Source organism: Xenopus tropicalis, chromosome 6 (genome assembly GCF_000004195.4).
Source record: "Xenopus tropicalis strain Nigerian chromosome 6, UCB_Xtro_10.0, whole genome shotgun sequence".
Classification (NCBI taxonomy): Eukaryota; Metazoa; Chordata; class Amphibia; order Anura; family Pipidae; genus Xenopus; species Xenopus tropicalis.
The window spans coordinates 107,067,643-107,093,515 of NC_030682.2; the positions used below are offsets into that span (position 1 = coordinate 107,067,643).

Consider the following 25,873-nt stretch of genomic DNA (forward strand, 5'->3'; position numbering starts at 1 on the left):
CTGTGTAATGAGCTGTTCCCTATCTGTATGCCTGAGATGTGGTAAAGAGATAGTAAAAATGAAACCATCAATTGAAGCTCTATTTGGCATGCTGAATACAGCTGTGTATTTCCCCCTTTTAAATAGTTGTTTTTATCCATTCCTCAGAACTGTACTTTTAAAGCGGTTGTCCACCTTTGAGTTAACTTTTAGTATGATGTAGAGCAGTGCTGTCCAACTTCTGTTGTACCGAGGGCCGGAATTTTTTTTTAATCACAGTACTGATACCATTTAAAGCTTACACAAGAGTAAGCCATCAAAGCAGCCAGACAGGTGGGGGGCCACACAGAGGGGGGTCGCGGGCCGCCAGTTAGACAGCACTGATGTAGAGGGTAATATTCTGAGACAATGTTCAGTTAGCAATTGTTTTTTATTTGTAGTTTGTTTTTTTTTTTTTTTCTTAACTATTTCAGTTTTTGTTTGGCAGCTCTCCAGCTCCAGAGTTTCAGCAGCTATTTTGTTGCTGGAATCCAAATTGCCTTAGCAACTAGGGTGTGGTTTGAATAGAAAACATATCATTTCCTATATGAATATATATATATATATATATATATATATATATATATATATATATATCAAAATAAAACAGCCAGCACCAAGGGTCTTTGTGTTTCAAAAAATCTCTCGTGTATTAAAATTGCATGTACAACCGACGTTTCGGTCCCTTTTGGGACCTTTTTCAAGGATATATATATATTTCCTCAGGGCTGTGGAGTCGGAGGCAATTTTGGGTACCTGGAGTCGGAGTCGGCAAAAAATGAACCGACTCCGTCTCCTACTAAATTTAAATGGGAATAAAAAAAAAAAAATAAAGCAAGTTTAAATGTCCCAATTCACAAACAGTCATAATTAATTACTTCTCTGCTATAAGAATAAAGCGCAGTGCATAAACGAACATGTTGAGTGACCATGAAGCATGCTTTTCATTGACTGTATGAATGTATAAAATACATTAGCATATTAAAAACAGAGGAGGTGGAGTCGTGGAGTCGGAGTCTGAATCGGAGAATTTATCTACCGACTCCACAGCCCTGTACTTCCTATATGAATAGGAAAGGTCCTACATAGAAAAAAAATTAGTACAAAGTAATAATGACAATTAAACTGTAGATTCACTGAGTAATGTTTCTTTTGGCTCGGGGGTCATTGGCCCCTGTTTGAAAGCTGCCAAGAGTTAAGCTGGCCATACACGTGGCGATCTGGCGATGTTTCGTGCGACCATCGGTCACACGAAACATCGTCAGATGTGCCACACACCATTCAGGGCTGAATCGGCAGGTAAGGAGGTAGAAACAATAGGATTTCTACCTCCTTCTGCCGATTCAGCGCTGAAGGGAAATTTTGGTCAGGCGCCTTCTATGGCGCCTGATCAAAATTTTCAAACTGGTCCGATCGGCGAGTCGGCCGATATCAGCGATATCGGTCGACTCGCCGACATACCATACACGCACCGAATATCGTACGTAACGAGGTTTCGTACGATATTATCGGTGCGTGTATGGCCACCATTAGAAGAAGAAGGCAAATAATTCAAAAACCATGAAAAACAAATAGAGACTAATTGAAAACTTAAAGGTAAACCAATTTAAGGGTGATCGCCTACAAGGAGATTAGTCGCCAGCAGTTAAATCTCTGCTACCACAGGCGACTAACCTCCCAGAAATACCTTCCCACCAGCAATGAAGTGAATTGCCAGTGGGAAAGCATGCGGATTGTTTCCTCTTGCAGTTCACATGACTTCAGAAAATGAAGCAACGCTTTTGCCTTTCCACCGGAGATTAACTTTATTGTCAGTGAAAAGGTTGACTTCTCATTTTGCTAACCCCACTGTGCAACTCTGCAAAGTACTGTTCTCTGCTGCTTGGGGGCGCTTTGTGCTTATTACGTAGTGTGAATCTGCACCTCCATACACTGACACTGAGTAATATTCAGGTGATATGTGCTTAAAATAGCTACAGTTTCTACAGAGGCCGGTTTTGGGCACCTAAGCAGCATGTTTTTAGCTGTTTATATGCAACTCTTAAATTGCCTAAAACAGCTAACATTTATATTAGAGCACAGTTAAAGGGGGGAGCTGGACTTTTACACGCTGGCAGTGATGCGGTTAAGGTGTGGTGCTTTTTGAGCATGGGGTGGCTATCAATTAAAAATAAGGGTAGGGGCTTTAGTTTTTTTTTTAAGTGTGATTATCCCGCTGGCAAAAGAAACTCTCTTCACAAGGTTCTTGTCTATAACAAAGCAGAAGTTTATAAAGTTGACATTGTAATTGAACAATACAATATTCCACTCAGCCTGATAATTTTGAATTTGACTTCTAGCAGAAACTTCATCATTTTGGCTCCATACTTTGTTCAAGGGTCTCCAACTTTGGTCACTGCTGAACTGGCTGACCATGTCTTTGGATATGACTTTAGCAAAGATCAGATTTACTTAAGTCAGACTGTGATGATCTAAAGTAGGAAATTTGTGCCTGTACTGAGAGTTACAGTTTACCCTTCCCCTTTGTTGGTGTACTTTGCACCGTAGGGTTGTGTATTTTGAATGGTAACTTGTGACTTTTATTGGCTGCTGTAAATCCTCTTGGCCAGAACAAGACTGATTTGGCAGTTCTTCCAGCAACTGCAGACAAAGAACACAGTGTTCTGGTGTGCCTATCTAATGTATAGTTTCCACTGTGCGGCAGCCTGGGGAAATGTAAACTGAAAACCCACTGTGCAGACCCAGGTCTTGAACAAAGAGCTTCACACAGACTTTCCAGTTCATTTGTCTGTACTAAATGCTACTAGCTAATAAACACACGAAGCATCTGTGATTGCTGTTGATATGGGCTACAGAAAGTAGAATACATCTCCAGTCAAGTGAATCGTATAATGCTCTGTACCTATCTATAGATTGTATGTAAGATAAAGGTTCAGTAAATTACCTCAAGGCATCTGTTACCATCTTGGCACACCTTTTCTATTGGAATCATAGAAATGTTTGTAGGGGAATGGAACTCCTCTCTCATTCCCTCCTCACGCGCTCGCATTCAAGACTTTGCAAGGGCTGCCCCCCTTCTCTGGAATTCGCTCCCACAAACTGTCAGACTTTCTCCCAATCTCTCTGCCTTCAAGAAATCTCTAAAAACCCTCTTCACCTCTTGTATCGGTTATTGAGTGCTTTATATGTTACTCTGTATGTCCAATGTATGTAACCCACTTATTGTACAGCGCTGCGGAATATGTTGGCGCTTTATAAATAGATGTTAATGTAATGTAATGTAAAGTGTAACATGGTAAAGCTTTCTGCTTCAGAAAAAGGAAACAATGATGTGCCAGATATATTCCTTTTAAAATATACCAGAAGGATTCAGAATATTTCATGAGCATTTCCAGCAAGTACTCCCCAATTGATCTTAAAACTGAGCTTCCACTGTTAAGGAGTGGAGATAAACATTCTTCCCTAACTGGTACTGGTCTTTGTATTGGGCCACATCACCAACTAGTGCAGGTTCTAGGGGGGCAAACACATACACATAGGAAACCACTGGCTTAAGGTTACATCACCTAGATGTTTTTTTCTGCTATTGATCTGTGATCATCATTTAGGCCGCGGTTTTGATTTTATGCATTTAAACACTTCACTCGCTCTACAATGCATTTAAACTTTTCACTTGCTGCTGGCAGTTTAAATGGCCTCCTCATACTTGCATAGGTTTCCTTGGGGTAAATTGACCATACTGTGTGAATATAAGGACTACATTAGAAATCAGCCACATAATGCTCAATGTCTGATCTATATATTTTTCCAAGTGTAAATAATGTATTTATATACATATGAAGCATTTTTAGTCTGAGATGTTAGAAGCTTTTTAAGACAACTTGCTTTAGTGAAGGTCTTTCCTTGCCTGGGAGCAGCTTATTTGCTAGCATTCACGTGATTTGTCTCTGCAGTCTTCCTGTCATACAGCAGCAGCAGCCTGACCAAGCTCTGTGTTACTCCATGTACAACAGCAGCCTGTTGTAAAAACTGCAATAAAAAAGCCTTTTAAGGAAAATAGTGTCAAGTGCAAGCTTCTGTGATGAGAAAAAACCTACAAAAGTGTACTGTAACAAGTGCATTTAAGATGTTCTTAAACCACTGGTACAATGTGTACACCCTGGTTTGAGTTAAAGGGAAAGGAAAGTTACAATCACTGGGGTGGTGCTAAAATGTTAGGCACCCCCCAGTGACTGTAATCACTTACCTGAAACCCCCATCCAATGCTCCTGCAATGGCCGGGTGTATGCGAGCATGCCTCCCTCTTCCACCTTCGGTCTTCGCATATGCACAGTAGAGTGAGAAGCCAAATGTTTACAAAAAAGTTGGGTTTTTATCTCAACTGTGCATGCCCAGGCCCTGGGTTTGCTGCATAAGAAAGGAAGAGGATACCCTGGGCTGGTGCTTTTTTCTTCTAATAGGAGCACCAGCTGGGAGTTTCAGGTAAGCTATCACAATTACTAGTGATTTAGCCTTTCCTTCTCCTTTAAGGTGCCCATTGCATTTCGTTATGTCTCAGTATCAGCATTTCTCTGTTCTCATGGGGAATAGCTTCCTTAAATTATGGGCTTGATATTCTTCAACTGTATGAGAAAAGGGATGTGGAAAGCATAGTATCCTGCATGTATTCTTTAATTTTTAGTTACGTCTGCCTTCAAGTAAACGGAAAACAGGTCAACAAGGCTGTTCCTATGTATGCATAGGAAAACAACACAAACACTCCATACAGAAAAATAGTTGAATTAGTTTTTCTTAGGTCTGTTGGCATTTGTGTATTGTTCCTTTATTACAGACACATAGTGAATGTAAATTGCCTTGTTATCCATTGTGTCAGCAGTCTCTTTCTACTTACTTTGCCTGAGAGTGTCACGGAATTTAACTAAATTTGCGAAGGCAACCTCAGTTTGGAATTCATGTAAGCTTAATTTTTCACTAAAGTAAGAAGTAAAGAAAAAGCAAAATAATACTCTTTGTAATTGGGAATGAAAATTATAAGGGTGAAGACACATGGGGCGAAAAGTCACTGCAACGTTAATTAAAAGTAACAGCAACTTTTCACCCATAAAGTATAATTATGTCGGTGCGAATAATCGCCCTGTGTGACTTTGCCCTAAAGTTTTCTGGGACTATCAAAACTGGGTGCCAGTAGGGACAAATGGCATACATTTACAGATATTAAAATAGCATAGGGACTGACATGCAGTAACCAATAAGTCAGTCTGAAGTGACAGGAGTGGCTGCAGAATATTGCGTTAATAGAAATGGAAAGGTCAGGCTTTTACATTCTACTCCAGCATGGGCTGCGTGAACTTGATAGGACTTCTTTGTATTATGAATCTTATGTAATTGCAAGACAGGGTGGCGCAAGGCTAGAATTATCAATTTTGGGCCAAGCAGCTCCACTTGCTTCTCTGTAGCAGTACTGTTTGAGACTAGAATAGACTACGCAGATGGAAGGGATGTATATCTAATATGTGGGAGTTTCTTGCTGCCTGAGCTTGCTTCTGAATGCAGTCTGTAAGCCTCCCTACTCATAGCATATATATAAAATAATAAACACTCTGGCAACTTGTCACGCATGTAACATTTATGTGACAGCTGATATGATTTGGTATCGGTCAGCATTTCTACAGTGCCAACTATGGATCAGTGCTCCCTCTAAGCTGTTTGCTCGTGCACACGCACACAAATGTTGAGGCCAACATACACAACAAATTGTGGTGCACACAAAATTAGCTATGGAGCCAAGTGGTCTGTGTCCCTATAAGCATTAACATGCAATTCTGTATATGAGCTGTAAGATAAATGGCTATCGCATTTAAGGTACAGGTGCAGGGGGCATGAAGGTTCCATATTTACACTTGCAATCCATTAGATTAAGTTAATGTAGATTAAGTATGTATGTATATTTTTATTTGTATAAAACTGTACAGCAGAACAATAAATTAATAGAACAAACAGGGGTATTACAATAATAAATACTAAGTATAATAATAAACAGTACATTTGTATAAAGATCCTCCAGAGACAAGAGGATGAAGGTCCTTGCCCGTAGGGCAATGGCTCACATTCAGTCTGTTTAAGGGCAATAGAAGAGCACTGTCATTGCTCTGTGTTGGACTTTCATGTATACACATACATACAGTGTTCCATATTTCCTGTACAGAGTGGAATTTGCTTGCATTAGCTTTCCGTGCCTAAGAATAAGTAGTATATTATTTAGGTAACATTGGAATCGCTGTGTTATATATTTCATTTCTTAGAGGTATGTGAGATAGTGTATCGCATGGCAGAAGAATCATTAACTATATCAATGGCTGTCATAGAAGTGCTCGTAGGTCATGTGACTGATGAGTACAAGGCTGTGCCCTTTACCTAGCCGTGCATGTACAGGGTATCACCATAGTCAAGTCTATGTGCAAGAGGTTGTGGCTTGAGCTGTGGTTATTGGTTAGCAGAAAGTACTCTGCTATATGAGAGAGCCGCTTCCTTTTGAGGCACGGGAACTAGCGAGGTACATTTCCAGCCGACTGAGGGGAGGAGGATTTCTGGTGCAAGTTCTGCATATTTGAGTGAAAGAGAGCAGTGCCTCACTCTGTGATACCATGTGAAATGTTCACATTGGACAATCAGGAGTCACATGCAGAGGATATAGTCGATGAATACACGCAAGAAGGGACCTCTTACAGCCTGCTGGTAAGTTACACATGTAGGGCGACATGTCTGAACTGCAACTCCCAGCATACCTGATGGCAAAGCTTGGATATTTTGACTAGCACCTCCTCTCTCCTTTTAGATGAAGTATGTATTGAAGTACCCATCTGTATACAGTAGAGCAAAATAAACTTGGCGTTCACTTTGCAATGGAACATGAAGCCCTGGCCTGTAGAACTAAGCACCGAGAATGTACTGTATATTTTGAGTAGTTGTTTAATCATGATAATCATCTGAGGATCTTGACATTGTTCAAGAGCTTTGTGTGGGTTGATGTTTCAAGATAACGTGACACCATCTGCCCTTATGTTATTCAATTCATGTTTTATTTAGTGACATGTACTAGTATAGTAAGGTGAGGAGCCGAAATACTTAGCAGCCTTTGGTCAAATCAGTTTCGCTGTTCCTCAAAAGCTTGAAAGGCAGCTAGGATGCCAAGGGATTTTGGATTTGATTTTTTTTGTGAAATCTGATATAAAACAAAAAAAAAAAAGAGAAAAAATGTAGATGCTCTCTTGTTGTTATGCTTATACATTCTACAGTCTGTTTTTCAAGTGGTAGCAAAATGCTTATCTGCTTATAATTTGTTGGATGTTGCTTTCTGGTGGTTAATAGGTATACTTTACCCACTTATAATAATTTATGTACTGTACTACTCTTTCCAGCTTGCAGAATATGGTTTCAGTATATAGTGTTTTGAGTTATCCAATCAGGAGTACCTCTGAGTCCCCACCACCCATCAAAGCATTCAACTTATTTTCAGAAAGAATAAGTGAAAGAGAATGTTGGTGTTTTATTATCCCTAATCAAAGGACAGTTGGGTCATTATACAGCAAAGAACCTACTTGTATAGAGATATTGCCTGTCTTTAAAAAGAGAAACAAGCATTTACTTTCTGTTTCCTAGAATCAGATCTTATTTTATGGTTTGTTTGCATAGGTTAAGGTTTTATTAATGTAAATATGTAAGGGTATAGGGTCAGTATAAAAGTAAAGTTGCTTTTAGTTTCATATTGAGTCACCACAATTTGTTTTGCCTTAAAAAAGAGGAAGAAAATGGACTTGGAATTTCCAACTAGAAACTCAACCACTCCAATTGCTTTGTACACATTTGTTTTTTTTTTTTAAATTAGGTTTACCAAGTGTTAACTGGTTTATTTCTCCCATATGGGTCTGTCCCCATGGAAGAAAACATTTTCCTTTCCTATGGGCACAGATTCACTGGGCAGAATGAAATAGCTGATTAAGACAGGTTTTTTTGTCTCTGTGCCCACTGTACAGACTAGGGATGCACCGAACCCACTTTTTTTGGGTTAGGCTGAACCCACCCACGAACCGAATCTGAATCCTAATTGGCACAGCATTTGCCTACAATAGCTTTTCTCCTATCATCTAGAATGGTGTTGTGCAGCTGGAGTCCCATTGGTTGGATATGTACCCTTCAGTGCAAAATTAGCTTTGTATCAACATCATTTTACTAGAACAGGCCTTATGACTAATAGTCTACCCACTGCACTGAAAAAGTTTGAAATCACCAAGCCAGTGTATATATTTGTTTACATAGCTATTTGCACTGTTTGTTTTATCACGCCTCAGCTGCTTCAGAGCAAAAGTAAGGAAAGCTCTTGGCTTGTTATGCAAGTTGTTTTGTATGTGTTAAGGTCCCCATACACGGGCCGACTATAGCTGCCGATATTGGTCCCTTGTACCGATTCGGCAGCTAATCGGCCCGTGTATGGGCCGAACAGAGCTGCCTGGCCGACCGATATCTGGCCTGAAATTGGCCAGAACTCGATCGGCCAGGTTAGAAAATCCGGTTGGATCGGGGACCGCATCGGCTCGTTGATGCGGTCCCCGAACCCACTGCCCCATAACCTCAAATGTAATCGGATTGTTTGGCCCCAGGGCCAAACGATCGGATTATTTTTTTTTTAAGTCCCTTGCTACCCGATATCGCCCACCTGTAGGTGGGGATATTGGGTGAAGATCCGCTCACTTGCCGACATCGCCAAGCGAGCGGATCTTATAGTGTATGGGCACCTTTATAGTGTATGGGGACCTTTAGTTTGAAAGCATTGGGGCTTATTTTTTTAATATAAGAACAGATGGATAGTGTTTATATAATTGGCCAGGCAGAATTTGCACTGCTTGAACTTTTTATCAGTGGTACCTAACAATTATTGTTGCCTTGTTCATATTTGCGTGTGTAAATTTTAACCTTTACCATAAATCTGCCCCAGTATGGACTTTCTTCTGGAAATGGTACAGTTTTGCTGGAAAGTATGAGAGTGCACTGGCACTTTAGGCCTTTAATCAGTAAATCAAATTAAGGCATGGCAACTTTTAAGTAGGCCATACACAGAAACTGGCCCAGTTTGGTGGGCCAAATCCAGCCAATCCAATAATCTAGCCCCTAGGATAAAAGTCAGATCATAATAGGGGGGTAGGCAGACCATATCTGCTATTCAATACAGTTTTTATTTAACAGAAATTTTAAAATCTGTGTGATATCTAACTGGTCAATTCCCTACCAGATATTGGGTGGTCAGGCTGTCATTTTGGTTCTGTACATAGGCAAAATATGATACCGGCCAGAGTCTGCAGCCAGTATTGGCCAATTTATAACCATCTTTAGTCTCTGAGCAGAATCAGAAATCAGGAATGTTTTTATACTGTAGTGCTCAAATTGCCTGTGCTGTATTGAAGTACAGGTATGGGACCTATTATCCACAATGCTCAAAACCTGTGGTTTTTCACATAAGCGATCTTTCTGTACTTTGGATCTCCATAACTTAAATCACTTAAAGGGGACCTGTTACCCTAAGAAATAATTCCAATTTCTTTTCTATTGTGTTTGTTAAGCAAAAATAACTTCACATACTATATAAATGATATATATCTTGTTTCCTTCAGTCTTGGGAATATACAATCACAGCCAGCAGACAGCTGCCATTTTGTGGGCACTGTTATTAAGGCAAGCTTTGTATCACCCAAAAATCTTGTGTATGCGCCAGAATGGGGGACTTAATGCCCTTGCCCATGCACTGGCTACACAATTAGATGGTGAGAAGGTAGGGAGAATGTGAGTGCTGGAAGGAAAGTTTAAGTAATTGTCTGCCCCGCCTCTATGCCTAAGGCAGAGGTGGGGCAGGCAGTATATGATTGACAGCTGTGATTTTTAAATGCATTTATAATGGATTTGAATGTGTTAATATAAAAATTAATTGTAGTTTCATGTTTAATTTGAAAAGGACTTTTATTATACAGCTTTTCATGTCTGGGTGACAGGTCCACTTTAACAAACGTAAAAAATAATTTAGGGCTGGGCGATATACCGTTTAATACCGAATACCGGTGTTTTTTTTTTTTTAAAACTATATTCATTTTTCAGATACCGCAATACCGGGGTGTCAGGGTACTCACCTGTGCAGCCCGGTCTCGCGCGCCTCCTTGAGTGCCCACGCGTCCCGTTGTTCGCGGAACGTTGCGCACACGCGTCCAGGTGAGCGTGCGTCAAAGCGCACATACATGTCAAAGCGTGCACGTCCGCGACGCGCTGACGGCGCCGGTTCTGCGCATGCGTGGGGGGTATTTAAAGCTATCAAACGCCTCCTCCTGTGCTATGTTGTCTGCGGCCTTACCTGGGAAACTAAGCCTGCCTGATGTACCTTACGACTTTCTGTTGCCGATCCTTCGCTTGCCTGACTCTGATTTTCAATACTGCAGTAATTATTCTCTAATTTATTAGGAAATGGGGTTAACACCTAATCATGCATGGAAAAAAAAAATACCGTCAAATACCGTGACACCGATATAATTTTGAAAAATACTGTGATATAAATTTTTGGTCATACCGCCCAGCTCTAAAATAATTTCAGCGTTAAAGGGATTCATGGGAAAATACTGTATGTTTTCACAAATCAGTTTGTTATGCTTCTCCAATAGAATCCTGCACTGAAATCCATTTTCTAAAAACAGATTTTTTTCAATATTTAATTTTAAAATTTGACTAGACTTATTCTTACTTTCCCAAGTGCCTTCAGCCTTGTGGCTTGTGTTCTGATATACTTCAGTGTCTCTTTACTGCTGGACTGCAAGCAGTAAATCTGTCCCTCCACTTTAAAAATCTGAAAGATGTGCCTGCACCTGGAAACATTGCTTTGGGCTGGGTGCAAGCACATGCAGCATATTTCAGGCTGAAACTGCACACAGGAGCAGTTTCAGATTGAAATAGGATGCATTTGCCTTCACCTGGGCCGAAGCAGTACTTCTGGGTGCAGGCACAACTTTCAGATTTTTAAAGTGGAGGGGTGGATTCTCAGCCTGCGTTTATCCGTTGACTGAGAATCTGCTCAGTGTCGCTCCGTGTGACACTAGCATTCCCTTCCAGCAGCCTATCAGCAGAACAATGTCAAGGTAGCAAGATAACCGCTCTCCAACACTGGCATTGCTAAAGATACTCCCATGCCTCACCTAGTGGTAGATATGAGAATAGCACCCAATAGTAAAAACCCAAGTCATGCCTCCTCCATTTACATTGAGTAGAAGAAACAATAGCTTAACGACAGCAGTTCTGCTGTGTAGTACTGGCTCTGTCTGAAAGCATAGGATCAGACACAATGACGTGAAGTGGCTGCCTACCTACCAATCTTAAAACTAAAAAAAATAATTTATTGGTTAAAGAATAAAATTTCAAGTGGTTATGAATTACTAGCAATGTACACAGTATAAGCTATACCATAAAAACCATGACATAATCCCTTTAAATAAATTGTTTGCCAATAAGGATTAATTATATCTTAGTTTGGATCTTATACAAGGTACTGCTTTGTTATTACATAGAAAAGGGGAAATAATTTTTATAAATAATAATTTGAGTTAAATGGAGTCTATAGGAGATGGCCTTCCTGGAAATCTGAACTTTCTGGATAACAGATCCCATACCTGTATTGCCTTTGCTTTTAAAGTGACACTAGCATTCTGCAGGAAATAACCACAGACTTGCATAGTGTTGTCTTAAGAAAATATGGTGAATTAAAACACCATACTTACCCTAGAAATAATGTTTAACAATTAATGCTCATGAAAATAGTTTTTAAATTTACCTTATTTTGTGGGCATCTGAATATATATGTCCCTAAACAGTTATTTCTTTTATGCTTTCCCCTAATAAAACGAGTAGCTTGCAAAGGCCTGAATTGTGAAGCCACATAACTTTTGCTGTTATGTTTTTTCTCTGCAGACCAAGTATTATATTTGACTGCATGTGAACCAGGACTAGCTACGTACTGCAGAAATTAGGCATGAAACAGGATTGGAATAAATTCAAAAATGTATTTTCTTGTCAGTGTTTCTTCAGCAAAACATTCTAGTTCCTATGTCTTAGCAGTGATACTCCTTCATGGATACAGCAAGGATTTGAATTACTGTTAGCATTTATTTAAAGGAAACATATAGGATAAATTAAACAACCTCTAATCTTGTAGCCAATAGTGAATAATATATGGCCCCTTTATTGGAGCTCCCTTAGGTCCCTGTCCGTGTTTCAAATGATGGGGGGTTTCAAATGATGGGTGGGTGTGTCCTAATGGTTCCTGCCAAAAGCACAATAGGAGGGGGATAGCCAATCACAGCCATGCAGTCACACAAGCAAAGACAGGCTTCCGTTTCGTATCAGGTCAGCCTAGCTGCTGATTGGTTCCTATCCTACAGTGCAGTGTGCTGATAGCTGCCTGCCTCCCTGCATAGCCCAAGGAAGGAGGCATCTGGTAATGGAACAAATGAGTGGAACTAGTAGGGTTTTTGGAGAAATTTTCAATAAAATAGCCCAAAACACTGCTTTTTAAAGCACATTCGTTCTATATTTAGAGGAGTACAAGTTATTGACACAGTATTGTTTTTCACACAAAATGTCCCTTTTAAAAACTGAGATAAATACTGTCAGAGCTTATTCCACCTTTATGGCAAAAATGCCATCTAAACAAAAAAGTTGAAAACAAATCAGAAACATTTTAGCTGTGACAAGCTATTTGATAGCTCCTTTTGTCCTCCCTTAAGGGGCCACAAGCTGCCATTTTCCTTCCTAGCTAATGAACATTAACAGAACCTGCAGAGAATCCTCTGACACAAAAATTTCTTTTTGTTTAGGAAACAAGAAACCTTGGGCCTCTTTTAATGTATCCCGCACTGTCTTAAGGCTTGTCTTAAATTTGCTCGCACGAAAGATCGTTATACCCGCCACTAACCTTCAGGGCTGAAACGGCAGATAAGGAGGTAGAAACAATAGGATTTCTACCTCCTTCTGCCGATTCAACGCTGAAGTGAGATTTTGGTCAGGCGCCTTCTATGGCGCCCGATCAAAATCTTTTAACCTGCCCGATCGGCGAGTCGACCGATATCAGCAGCCTCCTGCGATATCGGTCGACTCGCTGACTTGCCATACACGCATCGAATATCGTACGAAACGAGGTTTCGTACGATATTATCGGTGCATGTATGGCCAACTTCAGCAGTTTATTTGTAGAGCTCCCTGTAAATTCCTCCTGTTTATTGCACATAAACCATCCACTGTATAAATGGATGAAAATTATAGTATATGTCCGCTTTATGGTTATGCCTTTATATGACATAACATAATTCTTTCACATGTGAATGAAGGGTGATATCCCTGCAGTGAGCCCCAACCATTTGGGTTTTTGCTACACTACCACCATGCTACCACCACGTAGGCCAGAAAAATTCCAGCCCTACCATAGAAGTTGGACAGCACTGCCTTAGACACATGACAAATGGGGCCCATTCTCTTTCTATTCACTTAAAAGGGAAATACCTGCATATTGGCGCATTCAGACCTGAAATCACCAGTGAGTTTATCCATTTGAGGTAAATTGGAGGATGCTATGAACCAAAAAGCACTGGCTGAAAAGATCACTGTGTCCTATCTGCCTTAAGCATAGTTTTCAAGAGCCTTCTCTTTACATGAATTTGTTTCCATTAATCTGACTTCTGTTTTGAAGGATTTTTATTAGACATCAGTTTCCTTAATTTCTTCAAAATACAATTTAATTATCTTTTTCCTGTACTATTTTAACCTTGGTCAAAAACAGATTTATGGTTTTTACATCCCTTTTTTTAAGCTATCTGTACTTACTTTGGTGTTGTGTCACTGAAAGGTTTAAAAACCATTCAGCAAAAAACAAAACAAAAAAATGTATTTGCTACAACTAAAGGGTCACTGAAGGGTTTCCCTATGCTGGAAAGGTTGGGAAAACGAAAAAAGGGATAATTGAAGTTTGCTAGGATTCTGGTCATGCACAAGATTTGTGATCCTTTCTCTGGAAGGTTTATTTACTACACTGTGGAGATGACTGTGGATCATCTATAATTGAAATTGAGAAAGATCTAGTGAATAGGGTACCCCTTTTGTAAAATATAAGGACTTTTCTAAGGCCAAAGGCTGAGTGCTTTTATACAGGTCATGGAACTCCTAGGTGACTTAATATCCTTATATTAACTGGGGTAAGTTATTTATTATAATACCGAAATTTCAGTGAGTCATGTGACTGAAATTATATAACTAAGCACTGATTATAACTGATGACATCACTTGGGGTCTGATTTATCAAAGTCCGAATTTCAGACTTTTAATAGTATGATTGGCAAAAATTAGTATTAAATACACAACTTTCTGATGTGCGTTAATTGTGCGAAAATTTGCAATGTGGTCGTGTGAAAATATTGCGGTATGATCCGAAAGATCGTAAACGGCGCAAAAAAACTTTCAGTGCATGTTTTTGGAAGCCTCCCATAGGACTCAATGGCACTCTGCAGCTCCAAGGAAAAAAGTAGCGGAGCACCACAAGGGTAAAAATAAAAATCAGTCTTTATTCCATCATCAGTAAAAAGCACATGTACATTTATTATTTTTCTTGTTATTTCCAGTGCTTTCTGTTATTACAAACATTTTTCTTTATCACATTTTTGTAGCTTTTATTTTTTATTTTATTTTCATGTAATGCTATTTTTTCATTTTAAGGGTTAAGGGTTAATGCGATCCTGTGGTAATTAGGGTTAATTTTGTGGGTATATAAACCTTCTCCTTAGCATGCACTGTGGATGCTTCTGAGGAAGTGGCGGGATGCCACAAAATGCGTAAAGCGTAGGTCCATTGGATGTACATGTGCTTTTTACTGATGATGGAATAAAGACTGATTTTTATTTTTACCTTTGTGGTACTCCGCTACTTTTTTCTTTGTATTTCTACTGTTGGGACCTATCTGGGAGCGGGTCCGCGAGTAGCACACCTGGGCTTGGGTGGTAAGTGCTCCTATTTTGCATCACTCTGCAGCTCCAACCTGGCCAAAGGAAAGTCACGATACCGAAGCTCGAATTAATAACTAAACTTTTGTACTCGCTGCGACAAATACGATTTTGTTGCACAAATTTAACTAAAAAAATCGGAAAAATACACACAGTTCTAAAATTTTAAAAAAATATGATTTTTTTCCATTTGTACTCATTCGGACTTTAATGAATGGGCCCCTAAGCGTTGTTTAAAGGAATACAACATACAGACTATTCATGTATAATAACCTGATAAACTTAGCTAACACGGCCCGATAAAAGAGCATTTAAGGCCTGTCTAAAAATGAAAGTAAATATGCAAGTTCTTAACTGAACTTTCTTGCAGCTTACTTTTGTTTGTTAAGACAGCCTAATTAAAAGGATGCAAAACCTGTCTAAAAATTAAAGTAAATAAATATAAACTGCTCTAGGAAACAATTTACTTGTATCTTTGTAAATGTAGGGTCTTTTTCCAGCCCCTCGCAAGGCAACTTTGGGCAAATTTGGAATGCCAAAGCGACACGTGTTTTTTACATACTCTCTGCCCCGGCCACAACTGCTATCCAGGTACATGTGCTAAATTGTTTATGTATTGCATGTCTGGAAGCTAAATTATATTAAAGGAGTTCATATGTTCTCCCCATGCTTGTGAGGGTTTCCTCCTGGTACTTTTAACCCACAGGAATTATGTTGCACAGCCCTGGTCCAGGAGTTTTGCTTGATTTTTTTAGTGATACAGAAATACATTTAGTCAATTGCAAATATGCGTCATTCCTGCTAAATAATATAGATAGAGAAATTGCTTTGCCAGGGAAATTATCTGACAACCTGAACACAGAAATGAACTTTGTCTGTCCATTATCTGTCAACAAGCTGTTCTTAGGTTGTGCTCAGTGTCTGAATAGATAGCAGAGTGGTATGCGGAACGGCCCAGGCTGGGCTTTAGTCATATTACAACTAATGAAGTGTTTCAGTGCCCAGGAAGTATAGCGCAAGAGCACTAAAGCCTGTCTGGTTATGTGAGGTCCTCTTGTTATCTACCTATGCTTTATAATCAAGATGGCATATGGTGGTGTATCCCAGGTATACTGAGACTCATAGCTGGTCAGAAGCAATTATTATATATATGTAGCAGCAGTTGTTAGAACAAATCTACCTAAAGCCAAATTGTAAACCTTATTTGATAATTGTGATTCAGTAGTGGTGTGTTTTGTGCTCTTCTACCTTATGCAGTGCAGCGTAAGTTGCAGAAAACAGACTAATAGAATATGTGCAGATAAATAGCTGTAAGAAGAAAGTATATCTTTATCTGAACAGGTGACAATGTAATGGAATTTTGGATGACATAAAGGGACAGTAAAAATATGAAGAGTGATCTGTGGGTTTCAGGCCTGTGTCAATTTCTAATGCTAGTTATGTTAGATATAACAACAGATAAGTACAGAGAAGGTCTTTTCTAAGCTTCCACATTATGCCTCACTTCTTTGTGCCCGTGGCATCGCTATGGTGTTTTCAAGCTGAAAGTCCTGAAGTCAGGTTGCCCTGTGGTTAAGAGAAGCACAAATCTTTATCTGATCAGATTTTACACTGCAGCGCAACAGTTTAGATTTTGTAGCATCCCATATACTTTCATGCTGTTGTGGGCTGTTGCATGACAAGATCCTGTTGGTCAGATAAAATCTAAGCCACAAAACCTTGGTCCATTAGAAAAAAGACGTCATTGAAACAAAATCTTCTGTTTGTCTTTAATAGAGGGAAATGTTCTGTGTACCTAGGAGGGGCAACTGTGTGTCCCAGAGTAACCTTGCCCATAGTTTGTGCAGGCATCACAAACACAGATTCCATGGTTTGGCAGGAACCTGTTTCTGTGTTTGCTGTACAGTATTGCATTCACTTTTGTGAAAGGGGACACTTAGAACAACATGTCTCTTAAAAATAGGTGTAATTATGTGTTTAAAATAATGTGCAAAATAAAATACAGGTAGTTTCTATAGTAATTTTCATGATGGGTTGTTTTTATGCTTGGGAAAAGCTTTCTTTTTATAGTTTTTACTTTTGTTTAACCCTGTTTCCCAGGGGGAAAATCACTAAGCTTTGCCATTCAGTGTAAAGAGAATGCTGTCATAGGAAACCATGTTTTTTTCAAAACGCATCAGTAAATAGAGCTTTTCCAGCAGAATCCTGCATCGGGCTAGCCATATTCTTCATTCCCCTGGGTGCTACAGCTATCTGACCTGTGCTGTCACTCTTTACTGCTGCGCTGCAAGTTGGAGTGATGTCACCCCCCTCCCAGTAGCCAATCAGCAGAACAATGGGAAGGTAGCAAGATGGCAGCTCCTAGTAGATATCAGAATAGCACTCAATAGTAAGAAATCCAAGTCCGGCTTGGGAAAGTTTTCTGAAAGCTCAGAAATCTGAGGCACAATGCACTGAGATGGCGCATGAAAAAATACACATGAAAAAAAATACAGTACAGGCACATTTGGAAAATGACTAAAGTACCATAGCACTCAGCTGTACATCTGAAATTGGAAATCTCTCTTTCTATATCTATAAAGTGGTGGAACACTATAAGATCCACTAAAATAGCGGATCTTATAGTGAATGTTTCTGTTATTTCTGTGTTTTGGATTGCTATGATGTAAGTCTGCAAAACGTCTACATTAAAGAAACCCAATAGGATTGTTTTGCCACCAATATGGATTCATGCAACTTAGTTACCATCAAGTACAAGGTAGTGTTTTATTACTACAGGGGAAAAAATAAATCTTTAAAAATAATAAAATTAATTGCTTAAAGTAGACTGCCTTCCCATAATTCTGAGGTTTCTAGATATTGGGGTTCCTATATCTGTAGCTGTCAGTGGCTAGACAGAATTCTCAATATACCCATTTTGAACACCATTTTGTATTTATCCCCCTTCCTCATTAGAACATAGTGTTGATGTAGTAATTAGGCCCTGGTTATGCACTGTGATTGGTAAGTAAATGTTTGTGGGAGTTGTTGGCTTTGCACAGAGGGTATATTTGCTGCTGGGGGACAAGAAGTGACTGATAGCTGGGATGAGGGAGACCCAGTTTCTGAGTTAGCAGTTTATCAGACAGTCCAGAAATCAACAGGATGTGAATAGAAATAGCAAGTAAAAGCTATTCAGCATATTGCAAGAGACAGAACGTGTCTGTTTCTCCTATACACCAACTGCAGCATGGTGTTGAGCTCTGCTGTGGCGTATGGATCAGCTGTGTATTTAGAAAGCATGTTGTTGGTTTCATGTTCACATCAAGATTAGCAATATCTGCTGATGTCTGCTAATTTATGGGTGTTTATTTGTGCTAATGTCAGTACGAGTACTTTAGTATCTATGGATAAATACAGGGATATCATACATCTAGGGGCAGATTTATCAAAACACGAGTTCGAATCCTGAATGGGAAAAATTTGGATTGGAAACGAAAATTTCCGAAGATCGCAAATATCACGAAAATGCTTACGCAAAAAACATATTAGTCACGATTATATCGTATTGTCGATCCGAAAGTCACAAAATCTTCGTACCGAACGATTGTAAACAGCGGCAAAACCGATCCTTTTTTTTCACGCAAAAAAACATTTTGAAAGCATTGAAAAAGTTTTGAAAGCGCCAAAAAAGTCGCGCAAGCATAGAAAAAGTCGCGCAAGGTACAAAAAAGTCACAGAAAATACGATTGGACCGTAAATGTGCCCCCTAGTGTTTTTCTGCAGGCTTTACTGCAAAGGAAAGAGACCTGAATAATAAGGGGTTGATTCACTAAAGGTCGATAAGCATTATCGCATGTTTTTTCGCGTTCAAATTGACGCGATAAATAACGGCCAATTTCGCATGTGTCAAATCGCTACTGCAATGCGTTAATTTTAACGCATGCGTTAATTCACGCATAGATATAATACTAACGCATGATTCACAAACACATATGAAGCGGTAAACACGCTAAATATCGCATTAGTCTGTGCGAAGATTAACACCTTGGGGCAGGCGGTACTTAAAGAAAATTGTGGTTGGTGAGCTTTTGGCAACATACGAACGTAATGGTTACGTGCGTTAAATCGTTTGTTAAATCGTGTGCTAATATAGCAAGCGGCAAAATATATCTCGCGCAGCGCGCAGAAAATATTGCAAGAAAACGCTCATTGCGACTTAAATAACGCAAACAACATCGCTTCTATATTAACGCAAGTATCCTTTTAGTGAATCTCGCAAAAAATAAGAAGCGATAACATTTTTAACGCATGCTATAAATAGTACTCGTTTTTACGCACTTTAGTGAATCAACCCCTAAGTCTGTTAGTGTATAAATCAGTGGGGACCGATCTGCATCACTCTCAAGCTGCTGAACCAACTCCCCCCAGTTGTACAAGGAATCTGAACTGAAAAAAGTTGCTGCTCTGTGCCTTGTGACCACCACATTTTTTAAAGCACCATACTGCTGAATTATAGGAAGGATTCTCACGCTGATTAGCCTGATAATCCACATGAAATCCTGGCAGCAACCTGCCTTTTAAATAGTTTATTAAATGACCCACAATATGTATCCAGCAGATCATTTGGTAAATGTTTAGTTTACCTTATAAGAGAAAAATAGTAGAGTAGTAAAGGTACACCTGCATTAAGAGAATTTAGAATTATTTAGTAAAGTGTTTTAGGTAAGGGTTAAATACCCTTCTGTGAGCAAAAGACTGGGTAGTTTTATAGTTTATACTGATGCATACTTAAATAGGATCAAGTGGCTTTTGCAGGTCAATGTGTGTTTGCCCCCTTGTGGCAGCACTAAGTTTGTGTTTCTGAACTGGCCCCAATGAAGAAGCTGTAAATCTGAAAATGCAATTTTGTTGTCAGATAGTACATACCAGATACAGCATTACAACCATAAAATCCCTATTCCAAAGAAAAAGGTTCTGCAGTGCCAACTTAATGTTTTTCTGCCTTACTGGGGGGTTACTAGTCAAGCTTTCACTCCTTTCATGACCAACAGATTAGCAGTTATTGTCAGAGGAGTAATAGAACTCTGGTCTTCCTCATAGTTTTGTCTGTCTCTCTAGAAAGGCTCTGCAACTGTGTTAAAGAGTAAAACATTTTTTTAGTGATTAATACTATCGGTGAGTGAGTACTATGCAAAGGGTCCAATAGCATACAGCAAACAATAAAGTAAATAACATTCAAAGTCAAGCACTGCAAGCATTTATTAGTACAAAATAATCACAGCAAATCACATCAAAGCATTAATGCTCATATCATCACACTTTGTCTCAAAAACATACCACATGGCAGTGTCCTCCCTCTGTCTGCCCCTCCCTCCTGACATGTTTCACGACTTTGGGCGCTTCATCAGAGAAGGTGTGGCTGTGTTATATCACTTCCCTTATATGCCTTATGACAAGGGTGCAATGAACAAGAAGAAAAATTATTAAAAAAATAAGTAAAATAATATAAAAAATTAAGACCAATTGAAAATTTGCTAATAGGCTATTAATGATTATGCATGAAGAGCTGAAGCTTGACTTAGTCAGTAACAGAGCCAGGGAAGGTTATACATTTTATCAACATAACATATGAATGATGAAACATGAATGGTTACCAGCTGGTATATTGATGAATAGATCTTATATTTATATGCCATCGCTATGTTTTCTCTCTTCTCAGTTTCCACCCTATAATCCAAATTTTGTTTGTTTGTCTCTGTGCAGTCCCAAACAATGAACTATGTCGGGCAACTAGCTGGGCATGTCCTGGTTACAGTGAGGGAATTGTACAAAGGCATCAACCAGGCTACCCTGTCCGGCTGCATTGACGTTATAGTGGTTCGTCAGCGGGATGGCACCTACCTGTGCTCTCCATTTCATGTGCGATTCGGGAAGCTCGGAGTTCTACGTTCAAAGGAGAAAGTGGTATGTACATTATGAAACTGTGACAAACAAAACACCAGCAGGAAACCTGATGCCATAGTAGGAATGTGTTTTGTTTTCAGTTGAGTTTAAAGACATGCTGACAACAGAAATTAAACTCTTTTAAATATAACAGTCTTTTAACGATCTGTACAATTTTGCCATAAAAGTACTTTTAAAGGAGAAGGAAAGGCCTTTTGACATTTTACTGCCAATAGATTAGTCACAAAAGTGCAGGCTAGAATGCTATATTTATTCTGCAGAAAGCTTTACCATACCTCAGTAAAGAGCCCTAGAAGCTCTCTCAGTTTGTTATAGATAGCATCTGCCATTTTAGCTTGGTCTTCCTAGCTTGCTGCTACAGCTCTAGCCGTTGGTAGCTCAGATCACACATTCGGGAGGGGGATGTGAGTTCTTATGAATTCTTAAGGGAGAGAGCTGTGCAGGAAACCCAAACCTGAAGGTGCCCTAAAAGAAAGGAAGTCTGATACCGAAGAATATGTTTACAAAACAGGAGAAAAGAAGTCCTATGTTTCTTTTGATAGAGGACCCAGTGCAGCTTTTCTGTGAGTGCTTATGGCTGTATTTAAATATAGACCTTTCTGATAAAGCTTGCTTAGTTTTTACCTTTAGTTCTCCTTTAATATTACCTATCAGACCCCCCCCCCCCCCCCATTAGGGGGCTGCCATATTTGTGCTGCAGTAGTCGAAATGACAGGGTGAAAAAGAACAGGTTGGCTAAACAGTCAGATTTATTTTAAGTAAAACTTACAAAAGCAAACCTATTGGTGAAAAACAATCTACAAGACCCCCCCCCCCCAAAAAAAAATAAATAAATAAATTCAGATAAGCTGAGCATTTGCAGTTTACATGATTTTTCTATTTTTAGATATTCTTGAGGCATTGGAAGTTTTATAGAGCAGGCTCTTTAGCTACTATTACTATCGATGTCCCTGTATTCTGTTCATCTTTGGGCAGTTGCCTCTCATATTGAGCTAAGTTTACAACAATTTATTTTTTTTATCCTGTTTAACCTTGTCAGAGACTTGGCTAGGCTTTACTCACCAAGAATAGCTGTCAGTATGCTACTATCTACAGATTAATGCTTGTTAAAGGAGAAGGAAAGGCTAAGTCACTTGGGGTGCCAAAATGTTAGGCACCCCAAGTGACTTTAATCGCTTACCTTTTACCCCGGGTTGGTGCCCCTGTTAGGAGAAAACAGCACCAGCCCGGGGTACCTGTAGCGAGCGCTTCCTTCTTCCTTCTCTGTGTCAAAATCCCTGGGCCGACTTTTGTGTTAAAGTTTGGCTTTTCACTCTATTGTGCATGCGCGTGAACATTGAAGAGGAGATACTTGCAGCTACCCCGGGCTGGTGTGGTTTTCTCCTAACAGGGGAACCAGCCCAGGGTAAAAGGTAAGCTATTAAGTGACTTAGCCTTTCCTTCTCCTTTAAAGACAATTAGGCATTCTACCATTTGTTTAGAATAATTTATCCAAAAATCCAAAAATAACTTGTTTCTGCATACTGAAATATGACATGTACTTAGGCTTTTCTTATAAGTAACTATGGATTGTCTTTAAGAATAGAATTTGATGTTTAGAATTTGTGCACAAACCTGCTTGCAGTGGATTGCCAAAGGGCTTTGTGACCCCCCTAGTATGCAAAGGACCAGGGGACACAAAGAAAAAGGGTTATAGCATTATGGCCCAGAGCATGGTCTGTTATTTACTCCGTGGCAATTCAAAAGTGCCTGGTCATGGCAATGACTGAGCAATGCATCAGCAGAAAACCCCTTTTATGTTTATTCAAATAATGTACAGAAACATTAATACTGTAAACTATGGGGTTTTTTTTTGTTTTTTTTTATATAAAAGTGTATAATACATTTTACAGGTTTAAAACCCAGTATAGAATAAATGGCATGTTTATAAAGCATCCTTGTTATTCTTGCATGTGATTTAATGTAATGCATTGGCATTGCAGAAATAATCCATTATAAAGAACTGGTTGGTGTTATTCTATTTCTAAAGGTGTGTGTATTTTTCTGTTGTACACAATACAATTAAGCAATGGTATGTTATTGTTCTTCCTCCAATGTTGATCTGTTCCGTATGAATTATAAATTACATTTCTTTTGTTTACAATTACATGACTTATAGATTGATATTGAAATCAATGGAACCCAAGTAGATTTGCATATGAAACTCGGTGACAATGGAGAAGCCTTCTTTGTGCAGGAAACAGAAGAAGAAAGTGTAAGTGTAATGGTGTATTTACCGTATCTATTTTTTCAGATTGGGTGTTCATATTAATGCAGGAGCAGCTGCCAGTAACGGGATATAAACTAATGAATAAGAGACAACATTACAGGGAATAAAGGCCTTTTTTTCTGAATGCTTCATAGTGAGTTGCTATGTAAGATTAGAATACTCTGGAATTAAGGTTTTGTTTTTCTTTGGGTATATAATATGCAGTTGGTCTTCACAGACAATTTTGCTTAGAAGCTCTTTCTATGGTATTGTTTGTTATGCTTTGCTATTGTGAGCATTAGCAGGTTATATCAAACTGCTGCAGCTTTCCACTTTTTCACAGCAGCAGTCCAAATGCCCTGTATGCCATAAGCTAAGAGTTCAGAGTTTTTGCCTGTACAGCTATTTGTTCTGGAAATGACTAGCAAAGGCTGATAGGTTGTCCTGTTTTCTCCAGAAAAGGTCAATGCCACACAGGGACACTCTTTAGCCTAGATATTCCTGTCACTGCCAGTAGTGGCACTTTCACGTGTTTCCCATTGGAGTCAGTGGGGGGAGGCCGGAGTTGTGTAGTATCATCCAAATGCAGTACTGTGTTTGATCTTCCTGCATTAAATTTCAAGAACCAATCCCTGCAGTAAAACTTGTACCATATGTCAACAGCTATTGTTATGTAAGACTGCCTAATTCTGTCTTACCTCATTAAATTTTTATGCATTTTGTAGGAACAAGTCCCGGCATATCTGGCTACCTCCCCTATCCCTACAATTGATCAGGTGTTCAAGAATTCCAGTTCTCATTTGCCAACCTCATGTGAAGAGGAAATAAGCACTTTGCTGTCGCACACGTTGGACTTAGAAAATGTGTGTATAAGCTCTGTAAAAAAGAAAAAGAGGAGACGAAGGAAAATGAAACATGAGAAGAAGGAAGATGTTCCTGTTGTGTCTGGGATTGAGGAAATGATGGAAATGGACTTGAGCTCTGATGGAGAAAACTTGATTCAGCCCCCACGGTAATTCCAAGCTATGAACACCAATAAAGTTGTCATTAGTGTTGTAGCCTGTATGATTGCTAAATATAATTTTCTCACGCTGTAGTTTTGGTTTCCTACATTTACTACACAGACTAAATGCAAAAAGCTTATTGCATTTCCATTTCTACCAACTTTTTGGCTCCTGTCTGCATCTTTTTGGAAATATCTCAGATAAGAGGCAAAACTTTAGTGATGCCAGTTAAAATGCATTAAGCTATTTTGTGTTTACAATGATCTGTTGTCTAGATATTGTATTAGCACCCAAAACAGCAAATATACTATATCTTGTGTTAAGTGGCCCAAGGGCCAAACAATCAGGTCAGCCAGACATTGTTTGAGCGGTCCTCACCATATCGGCCTGCATTCGCCATCGTTGTGATCTGATTGTTTGGCCTGAGGGACAAAGAAATCAGATCAGTACAATGTCCTGGATCATCCCAGTTTGGTTCAATGTGATGTTGGCCAACATGTACCATGTATGCTCAGTGCCCAACTTAAACTTTATTTTACCTGAGATTGTAATGGTTTGGTTGTGGTTTTTGAATTCTTAACATTTTGTGTTCTGCATCTTTTCTTGACATTTTCTGTTATATGAGATATATTTTATTCTGGACTTCATTGAATTTTAAAAAAAGGTTAGATTAGAGTAAGAATAAGGGATGTATGCTAGTGTACTGTCTTGGATAACATAACATACAGTGTATGTAACCTTGCTATGGCCTAAGGAGGCACAACATATGTTTTACTGAGTCCAATTAAAATAAAAGAATCTGAGCAGAACTAAAGGTGGCCATTCAGGGGAAGATTTAAACTGCCAATTTGGGTCCTTCATCTTGTCAGGTCAAACCTAAGAAGATGAAGAAAAAGAGTTATTGAAGATAATAGTGGAGACAGAAACCACTGGCATGTTTTGCAATAACTGTTGCACCTTGAACTTCAGCTGCAGTGGCTTTTTCTTTATACCAACTTATAAAATGCTCCTGCACGATCACCTGCACTTTTTCTAACTGTTTTGTTGTAAATTAGTCATTGCCTGCCTGGCCTGAAATACAGAAAAGCAAGAACCAATCTATCATACTGCTACTGTATATATTCAAACATTCTTTGTATGGTGTATACTTTCAGCACACAAGGGGGCACCAAAAGCACATTGTATGTTTCTAGAAAGTAATTTAAAAACCCTTTTTATAACATTTAAGGCAGACAAGCCAAATGCATGATGTTTCAGCAAATTTTAAGCAGCAAAGATGCCTGCATGTAGTTGTTTACACTACTTTCTTATCATCCCCTCATATAATTTCCTATCTACCAGTGCTTACCTTAAAGCAACAGAGAAAAAGAATGTATGTCCCATAAAGACAATTTTTATTGAAAGTTCTGGGCAGTACAGTACATAACGTTTGAAGCTTTTAAACATATATGGGATTTTGAACTCTTACATTTTTTCACCTCAGAGTTCCATAGCACTGTTTCAATCAATTTGACCTGCAGCCTCTTCTTGACTCATGTTGTGACTTTTTATACATATATAAAGAGAGATTGTGAAAGAGATATTTA

General features: G+C 39.1%; 1 protein-coding gene across 4 annotated transcripts in view; it reads left to right on the top strand.

Moving 5' to 3' along the window:
* Positions 1–25,873, top strand: part of lpin2 (lipin 2) — a 59,499-nt gene that overhangs the window by 5,521 nt on the left and 28,105 nt on the right. For 2 of the 4 annotated variants that reach the window (XM_012964909.3, NM_001079049.1), the window contains 3 exon segments: positions 20,835–21,035; positions 23,194–23,289; positions 24,009–24,295. In XM_012964909.3, coding sequence (XP_012820363.1) covers positions 20,844–21,035; positions 23,194–23,289; positions 24,009–24,295 — 575 coding nt within the window. In that variant the 5' untranslated portion in view covers positions 20,835–20,843. 4 annotated transcript variants of the gene reach the window in all.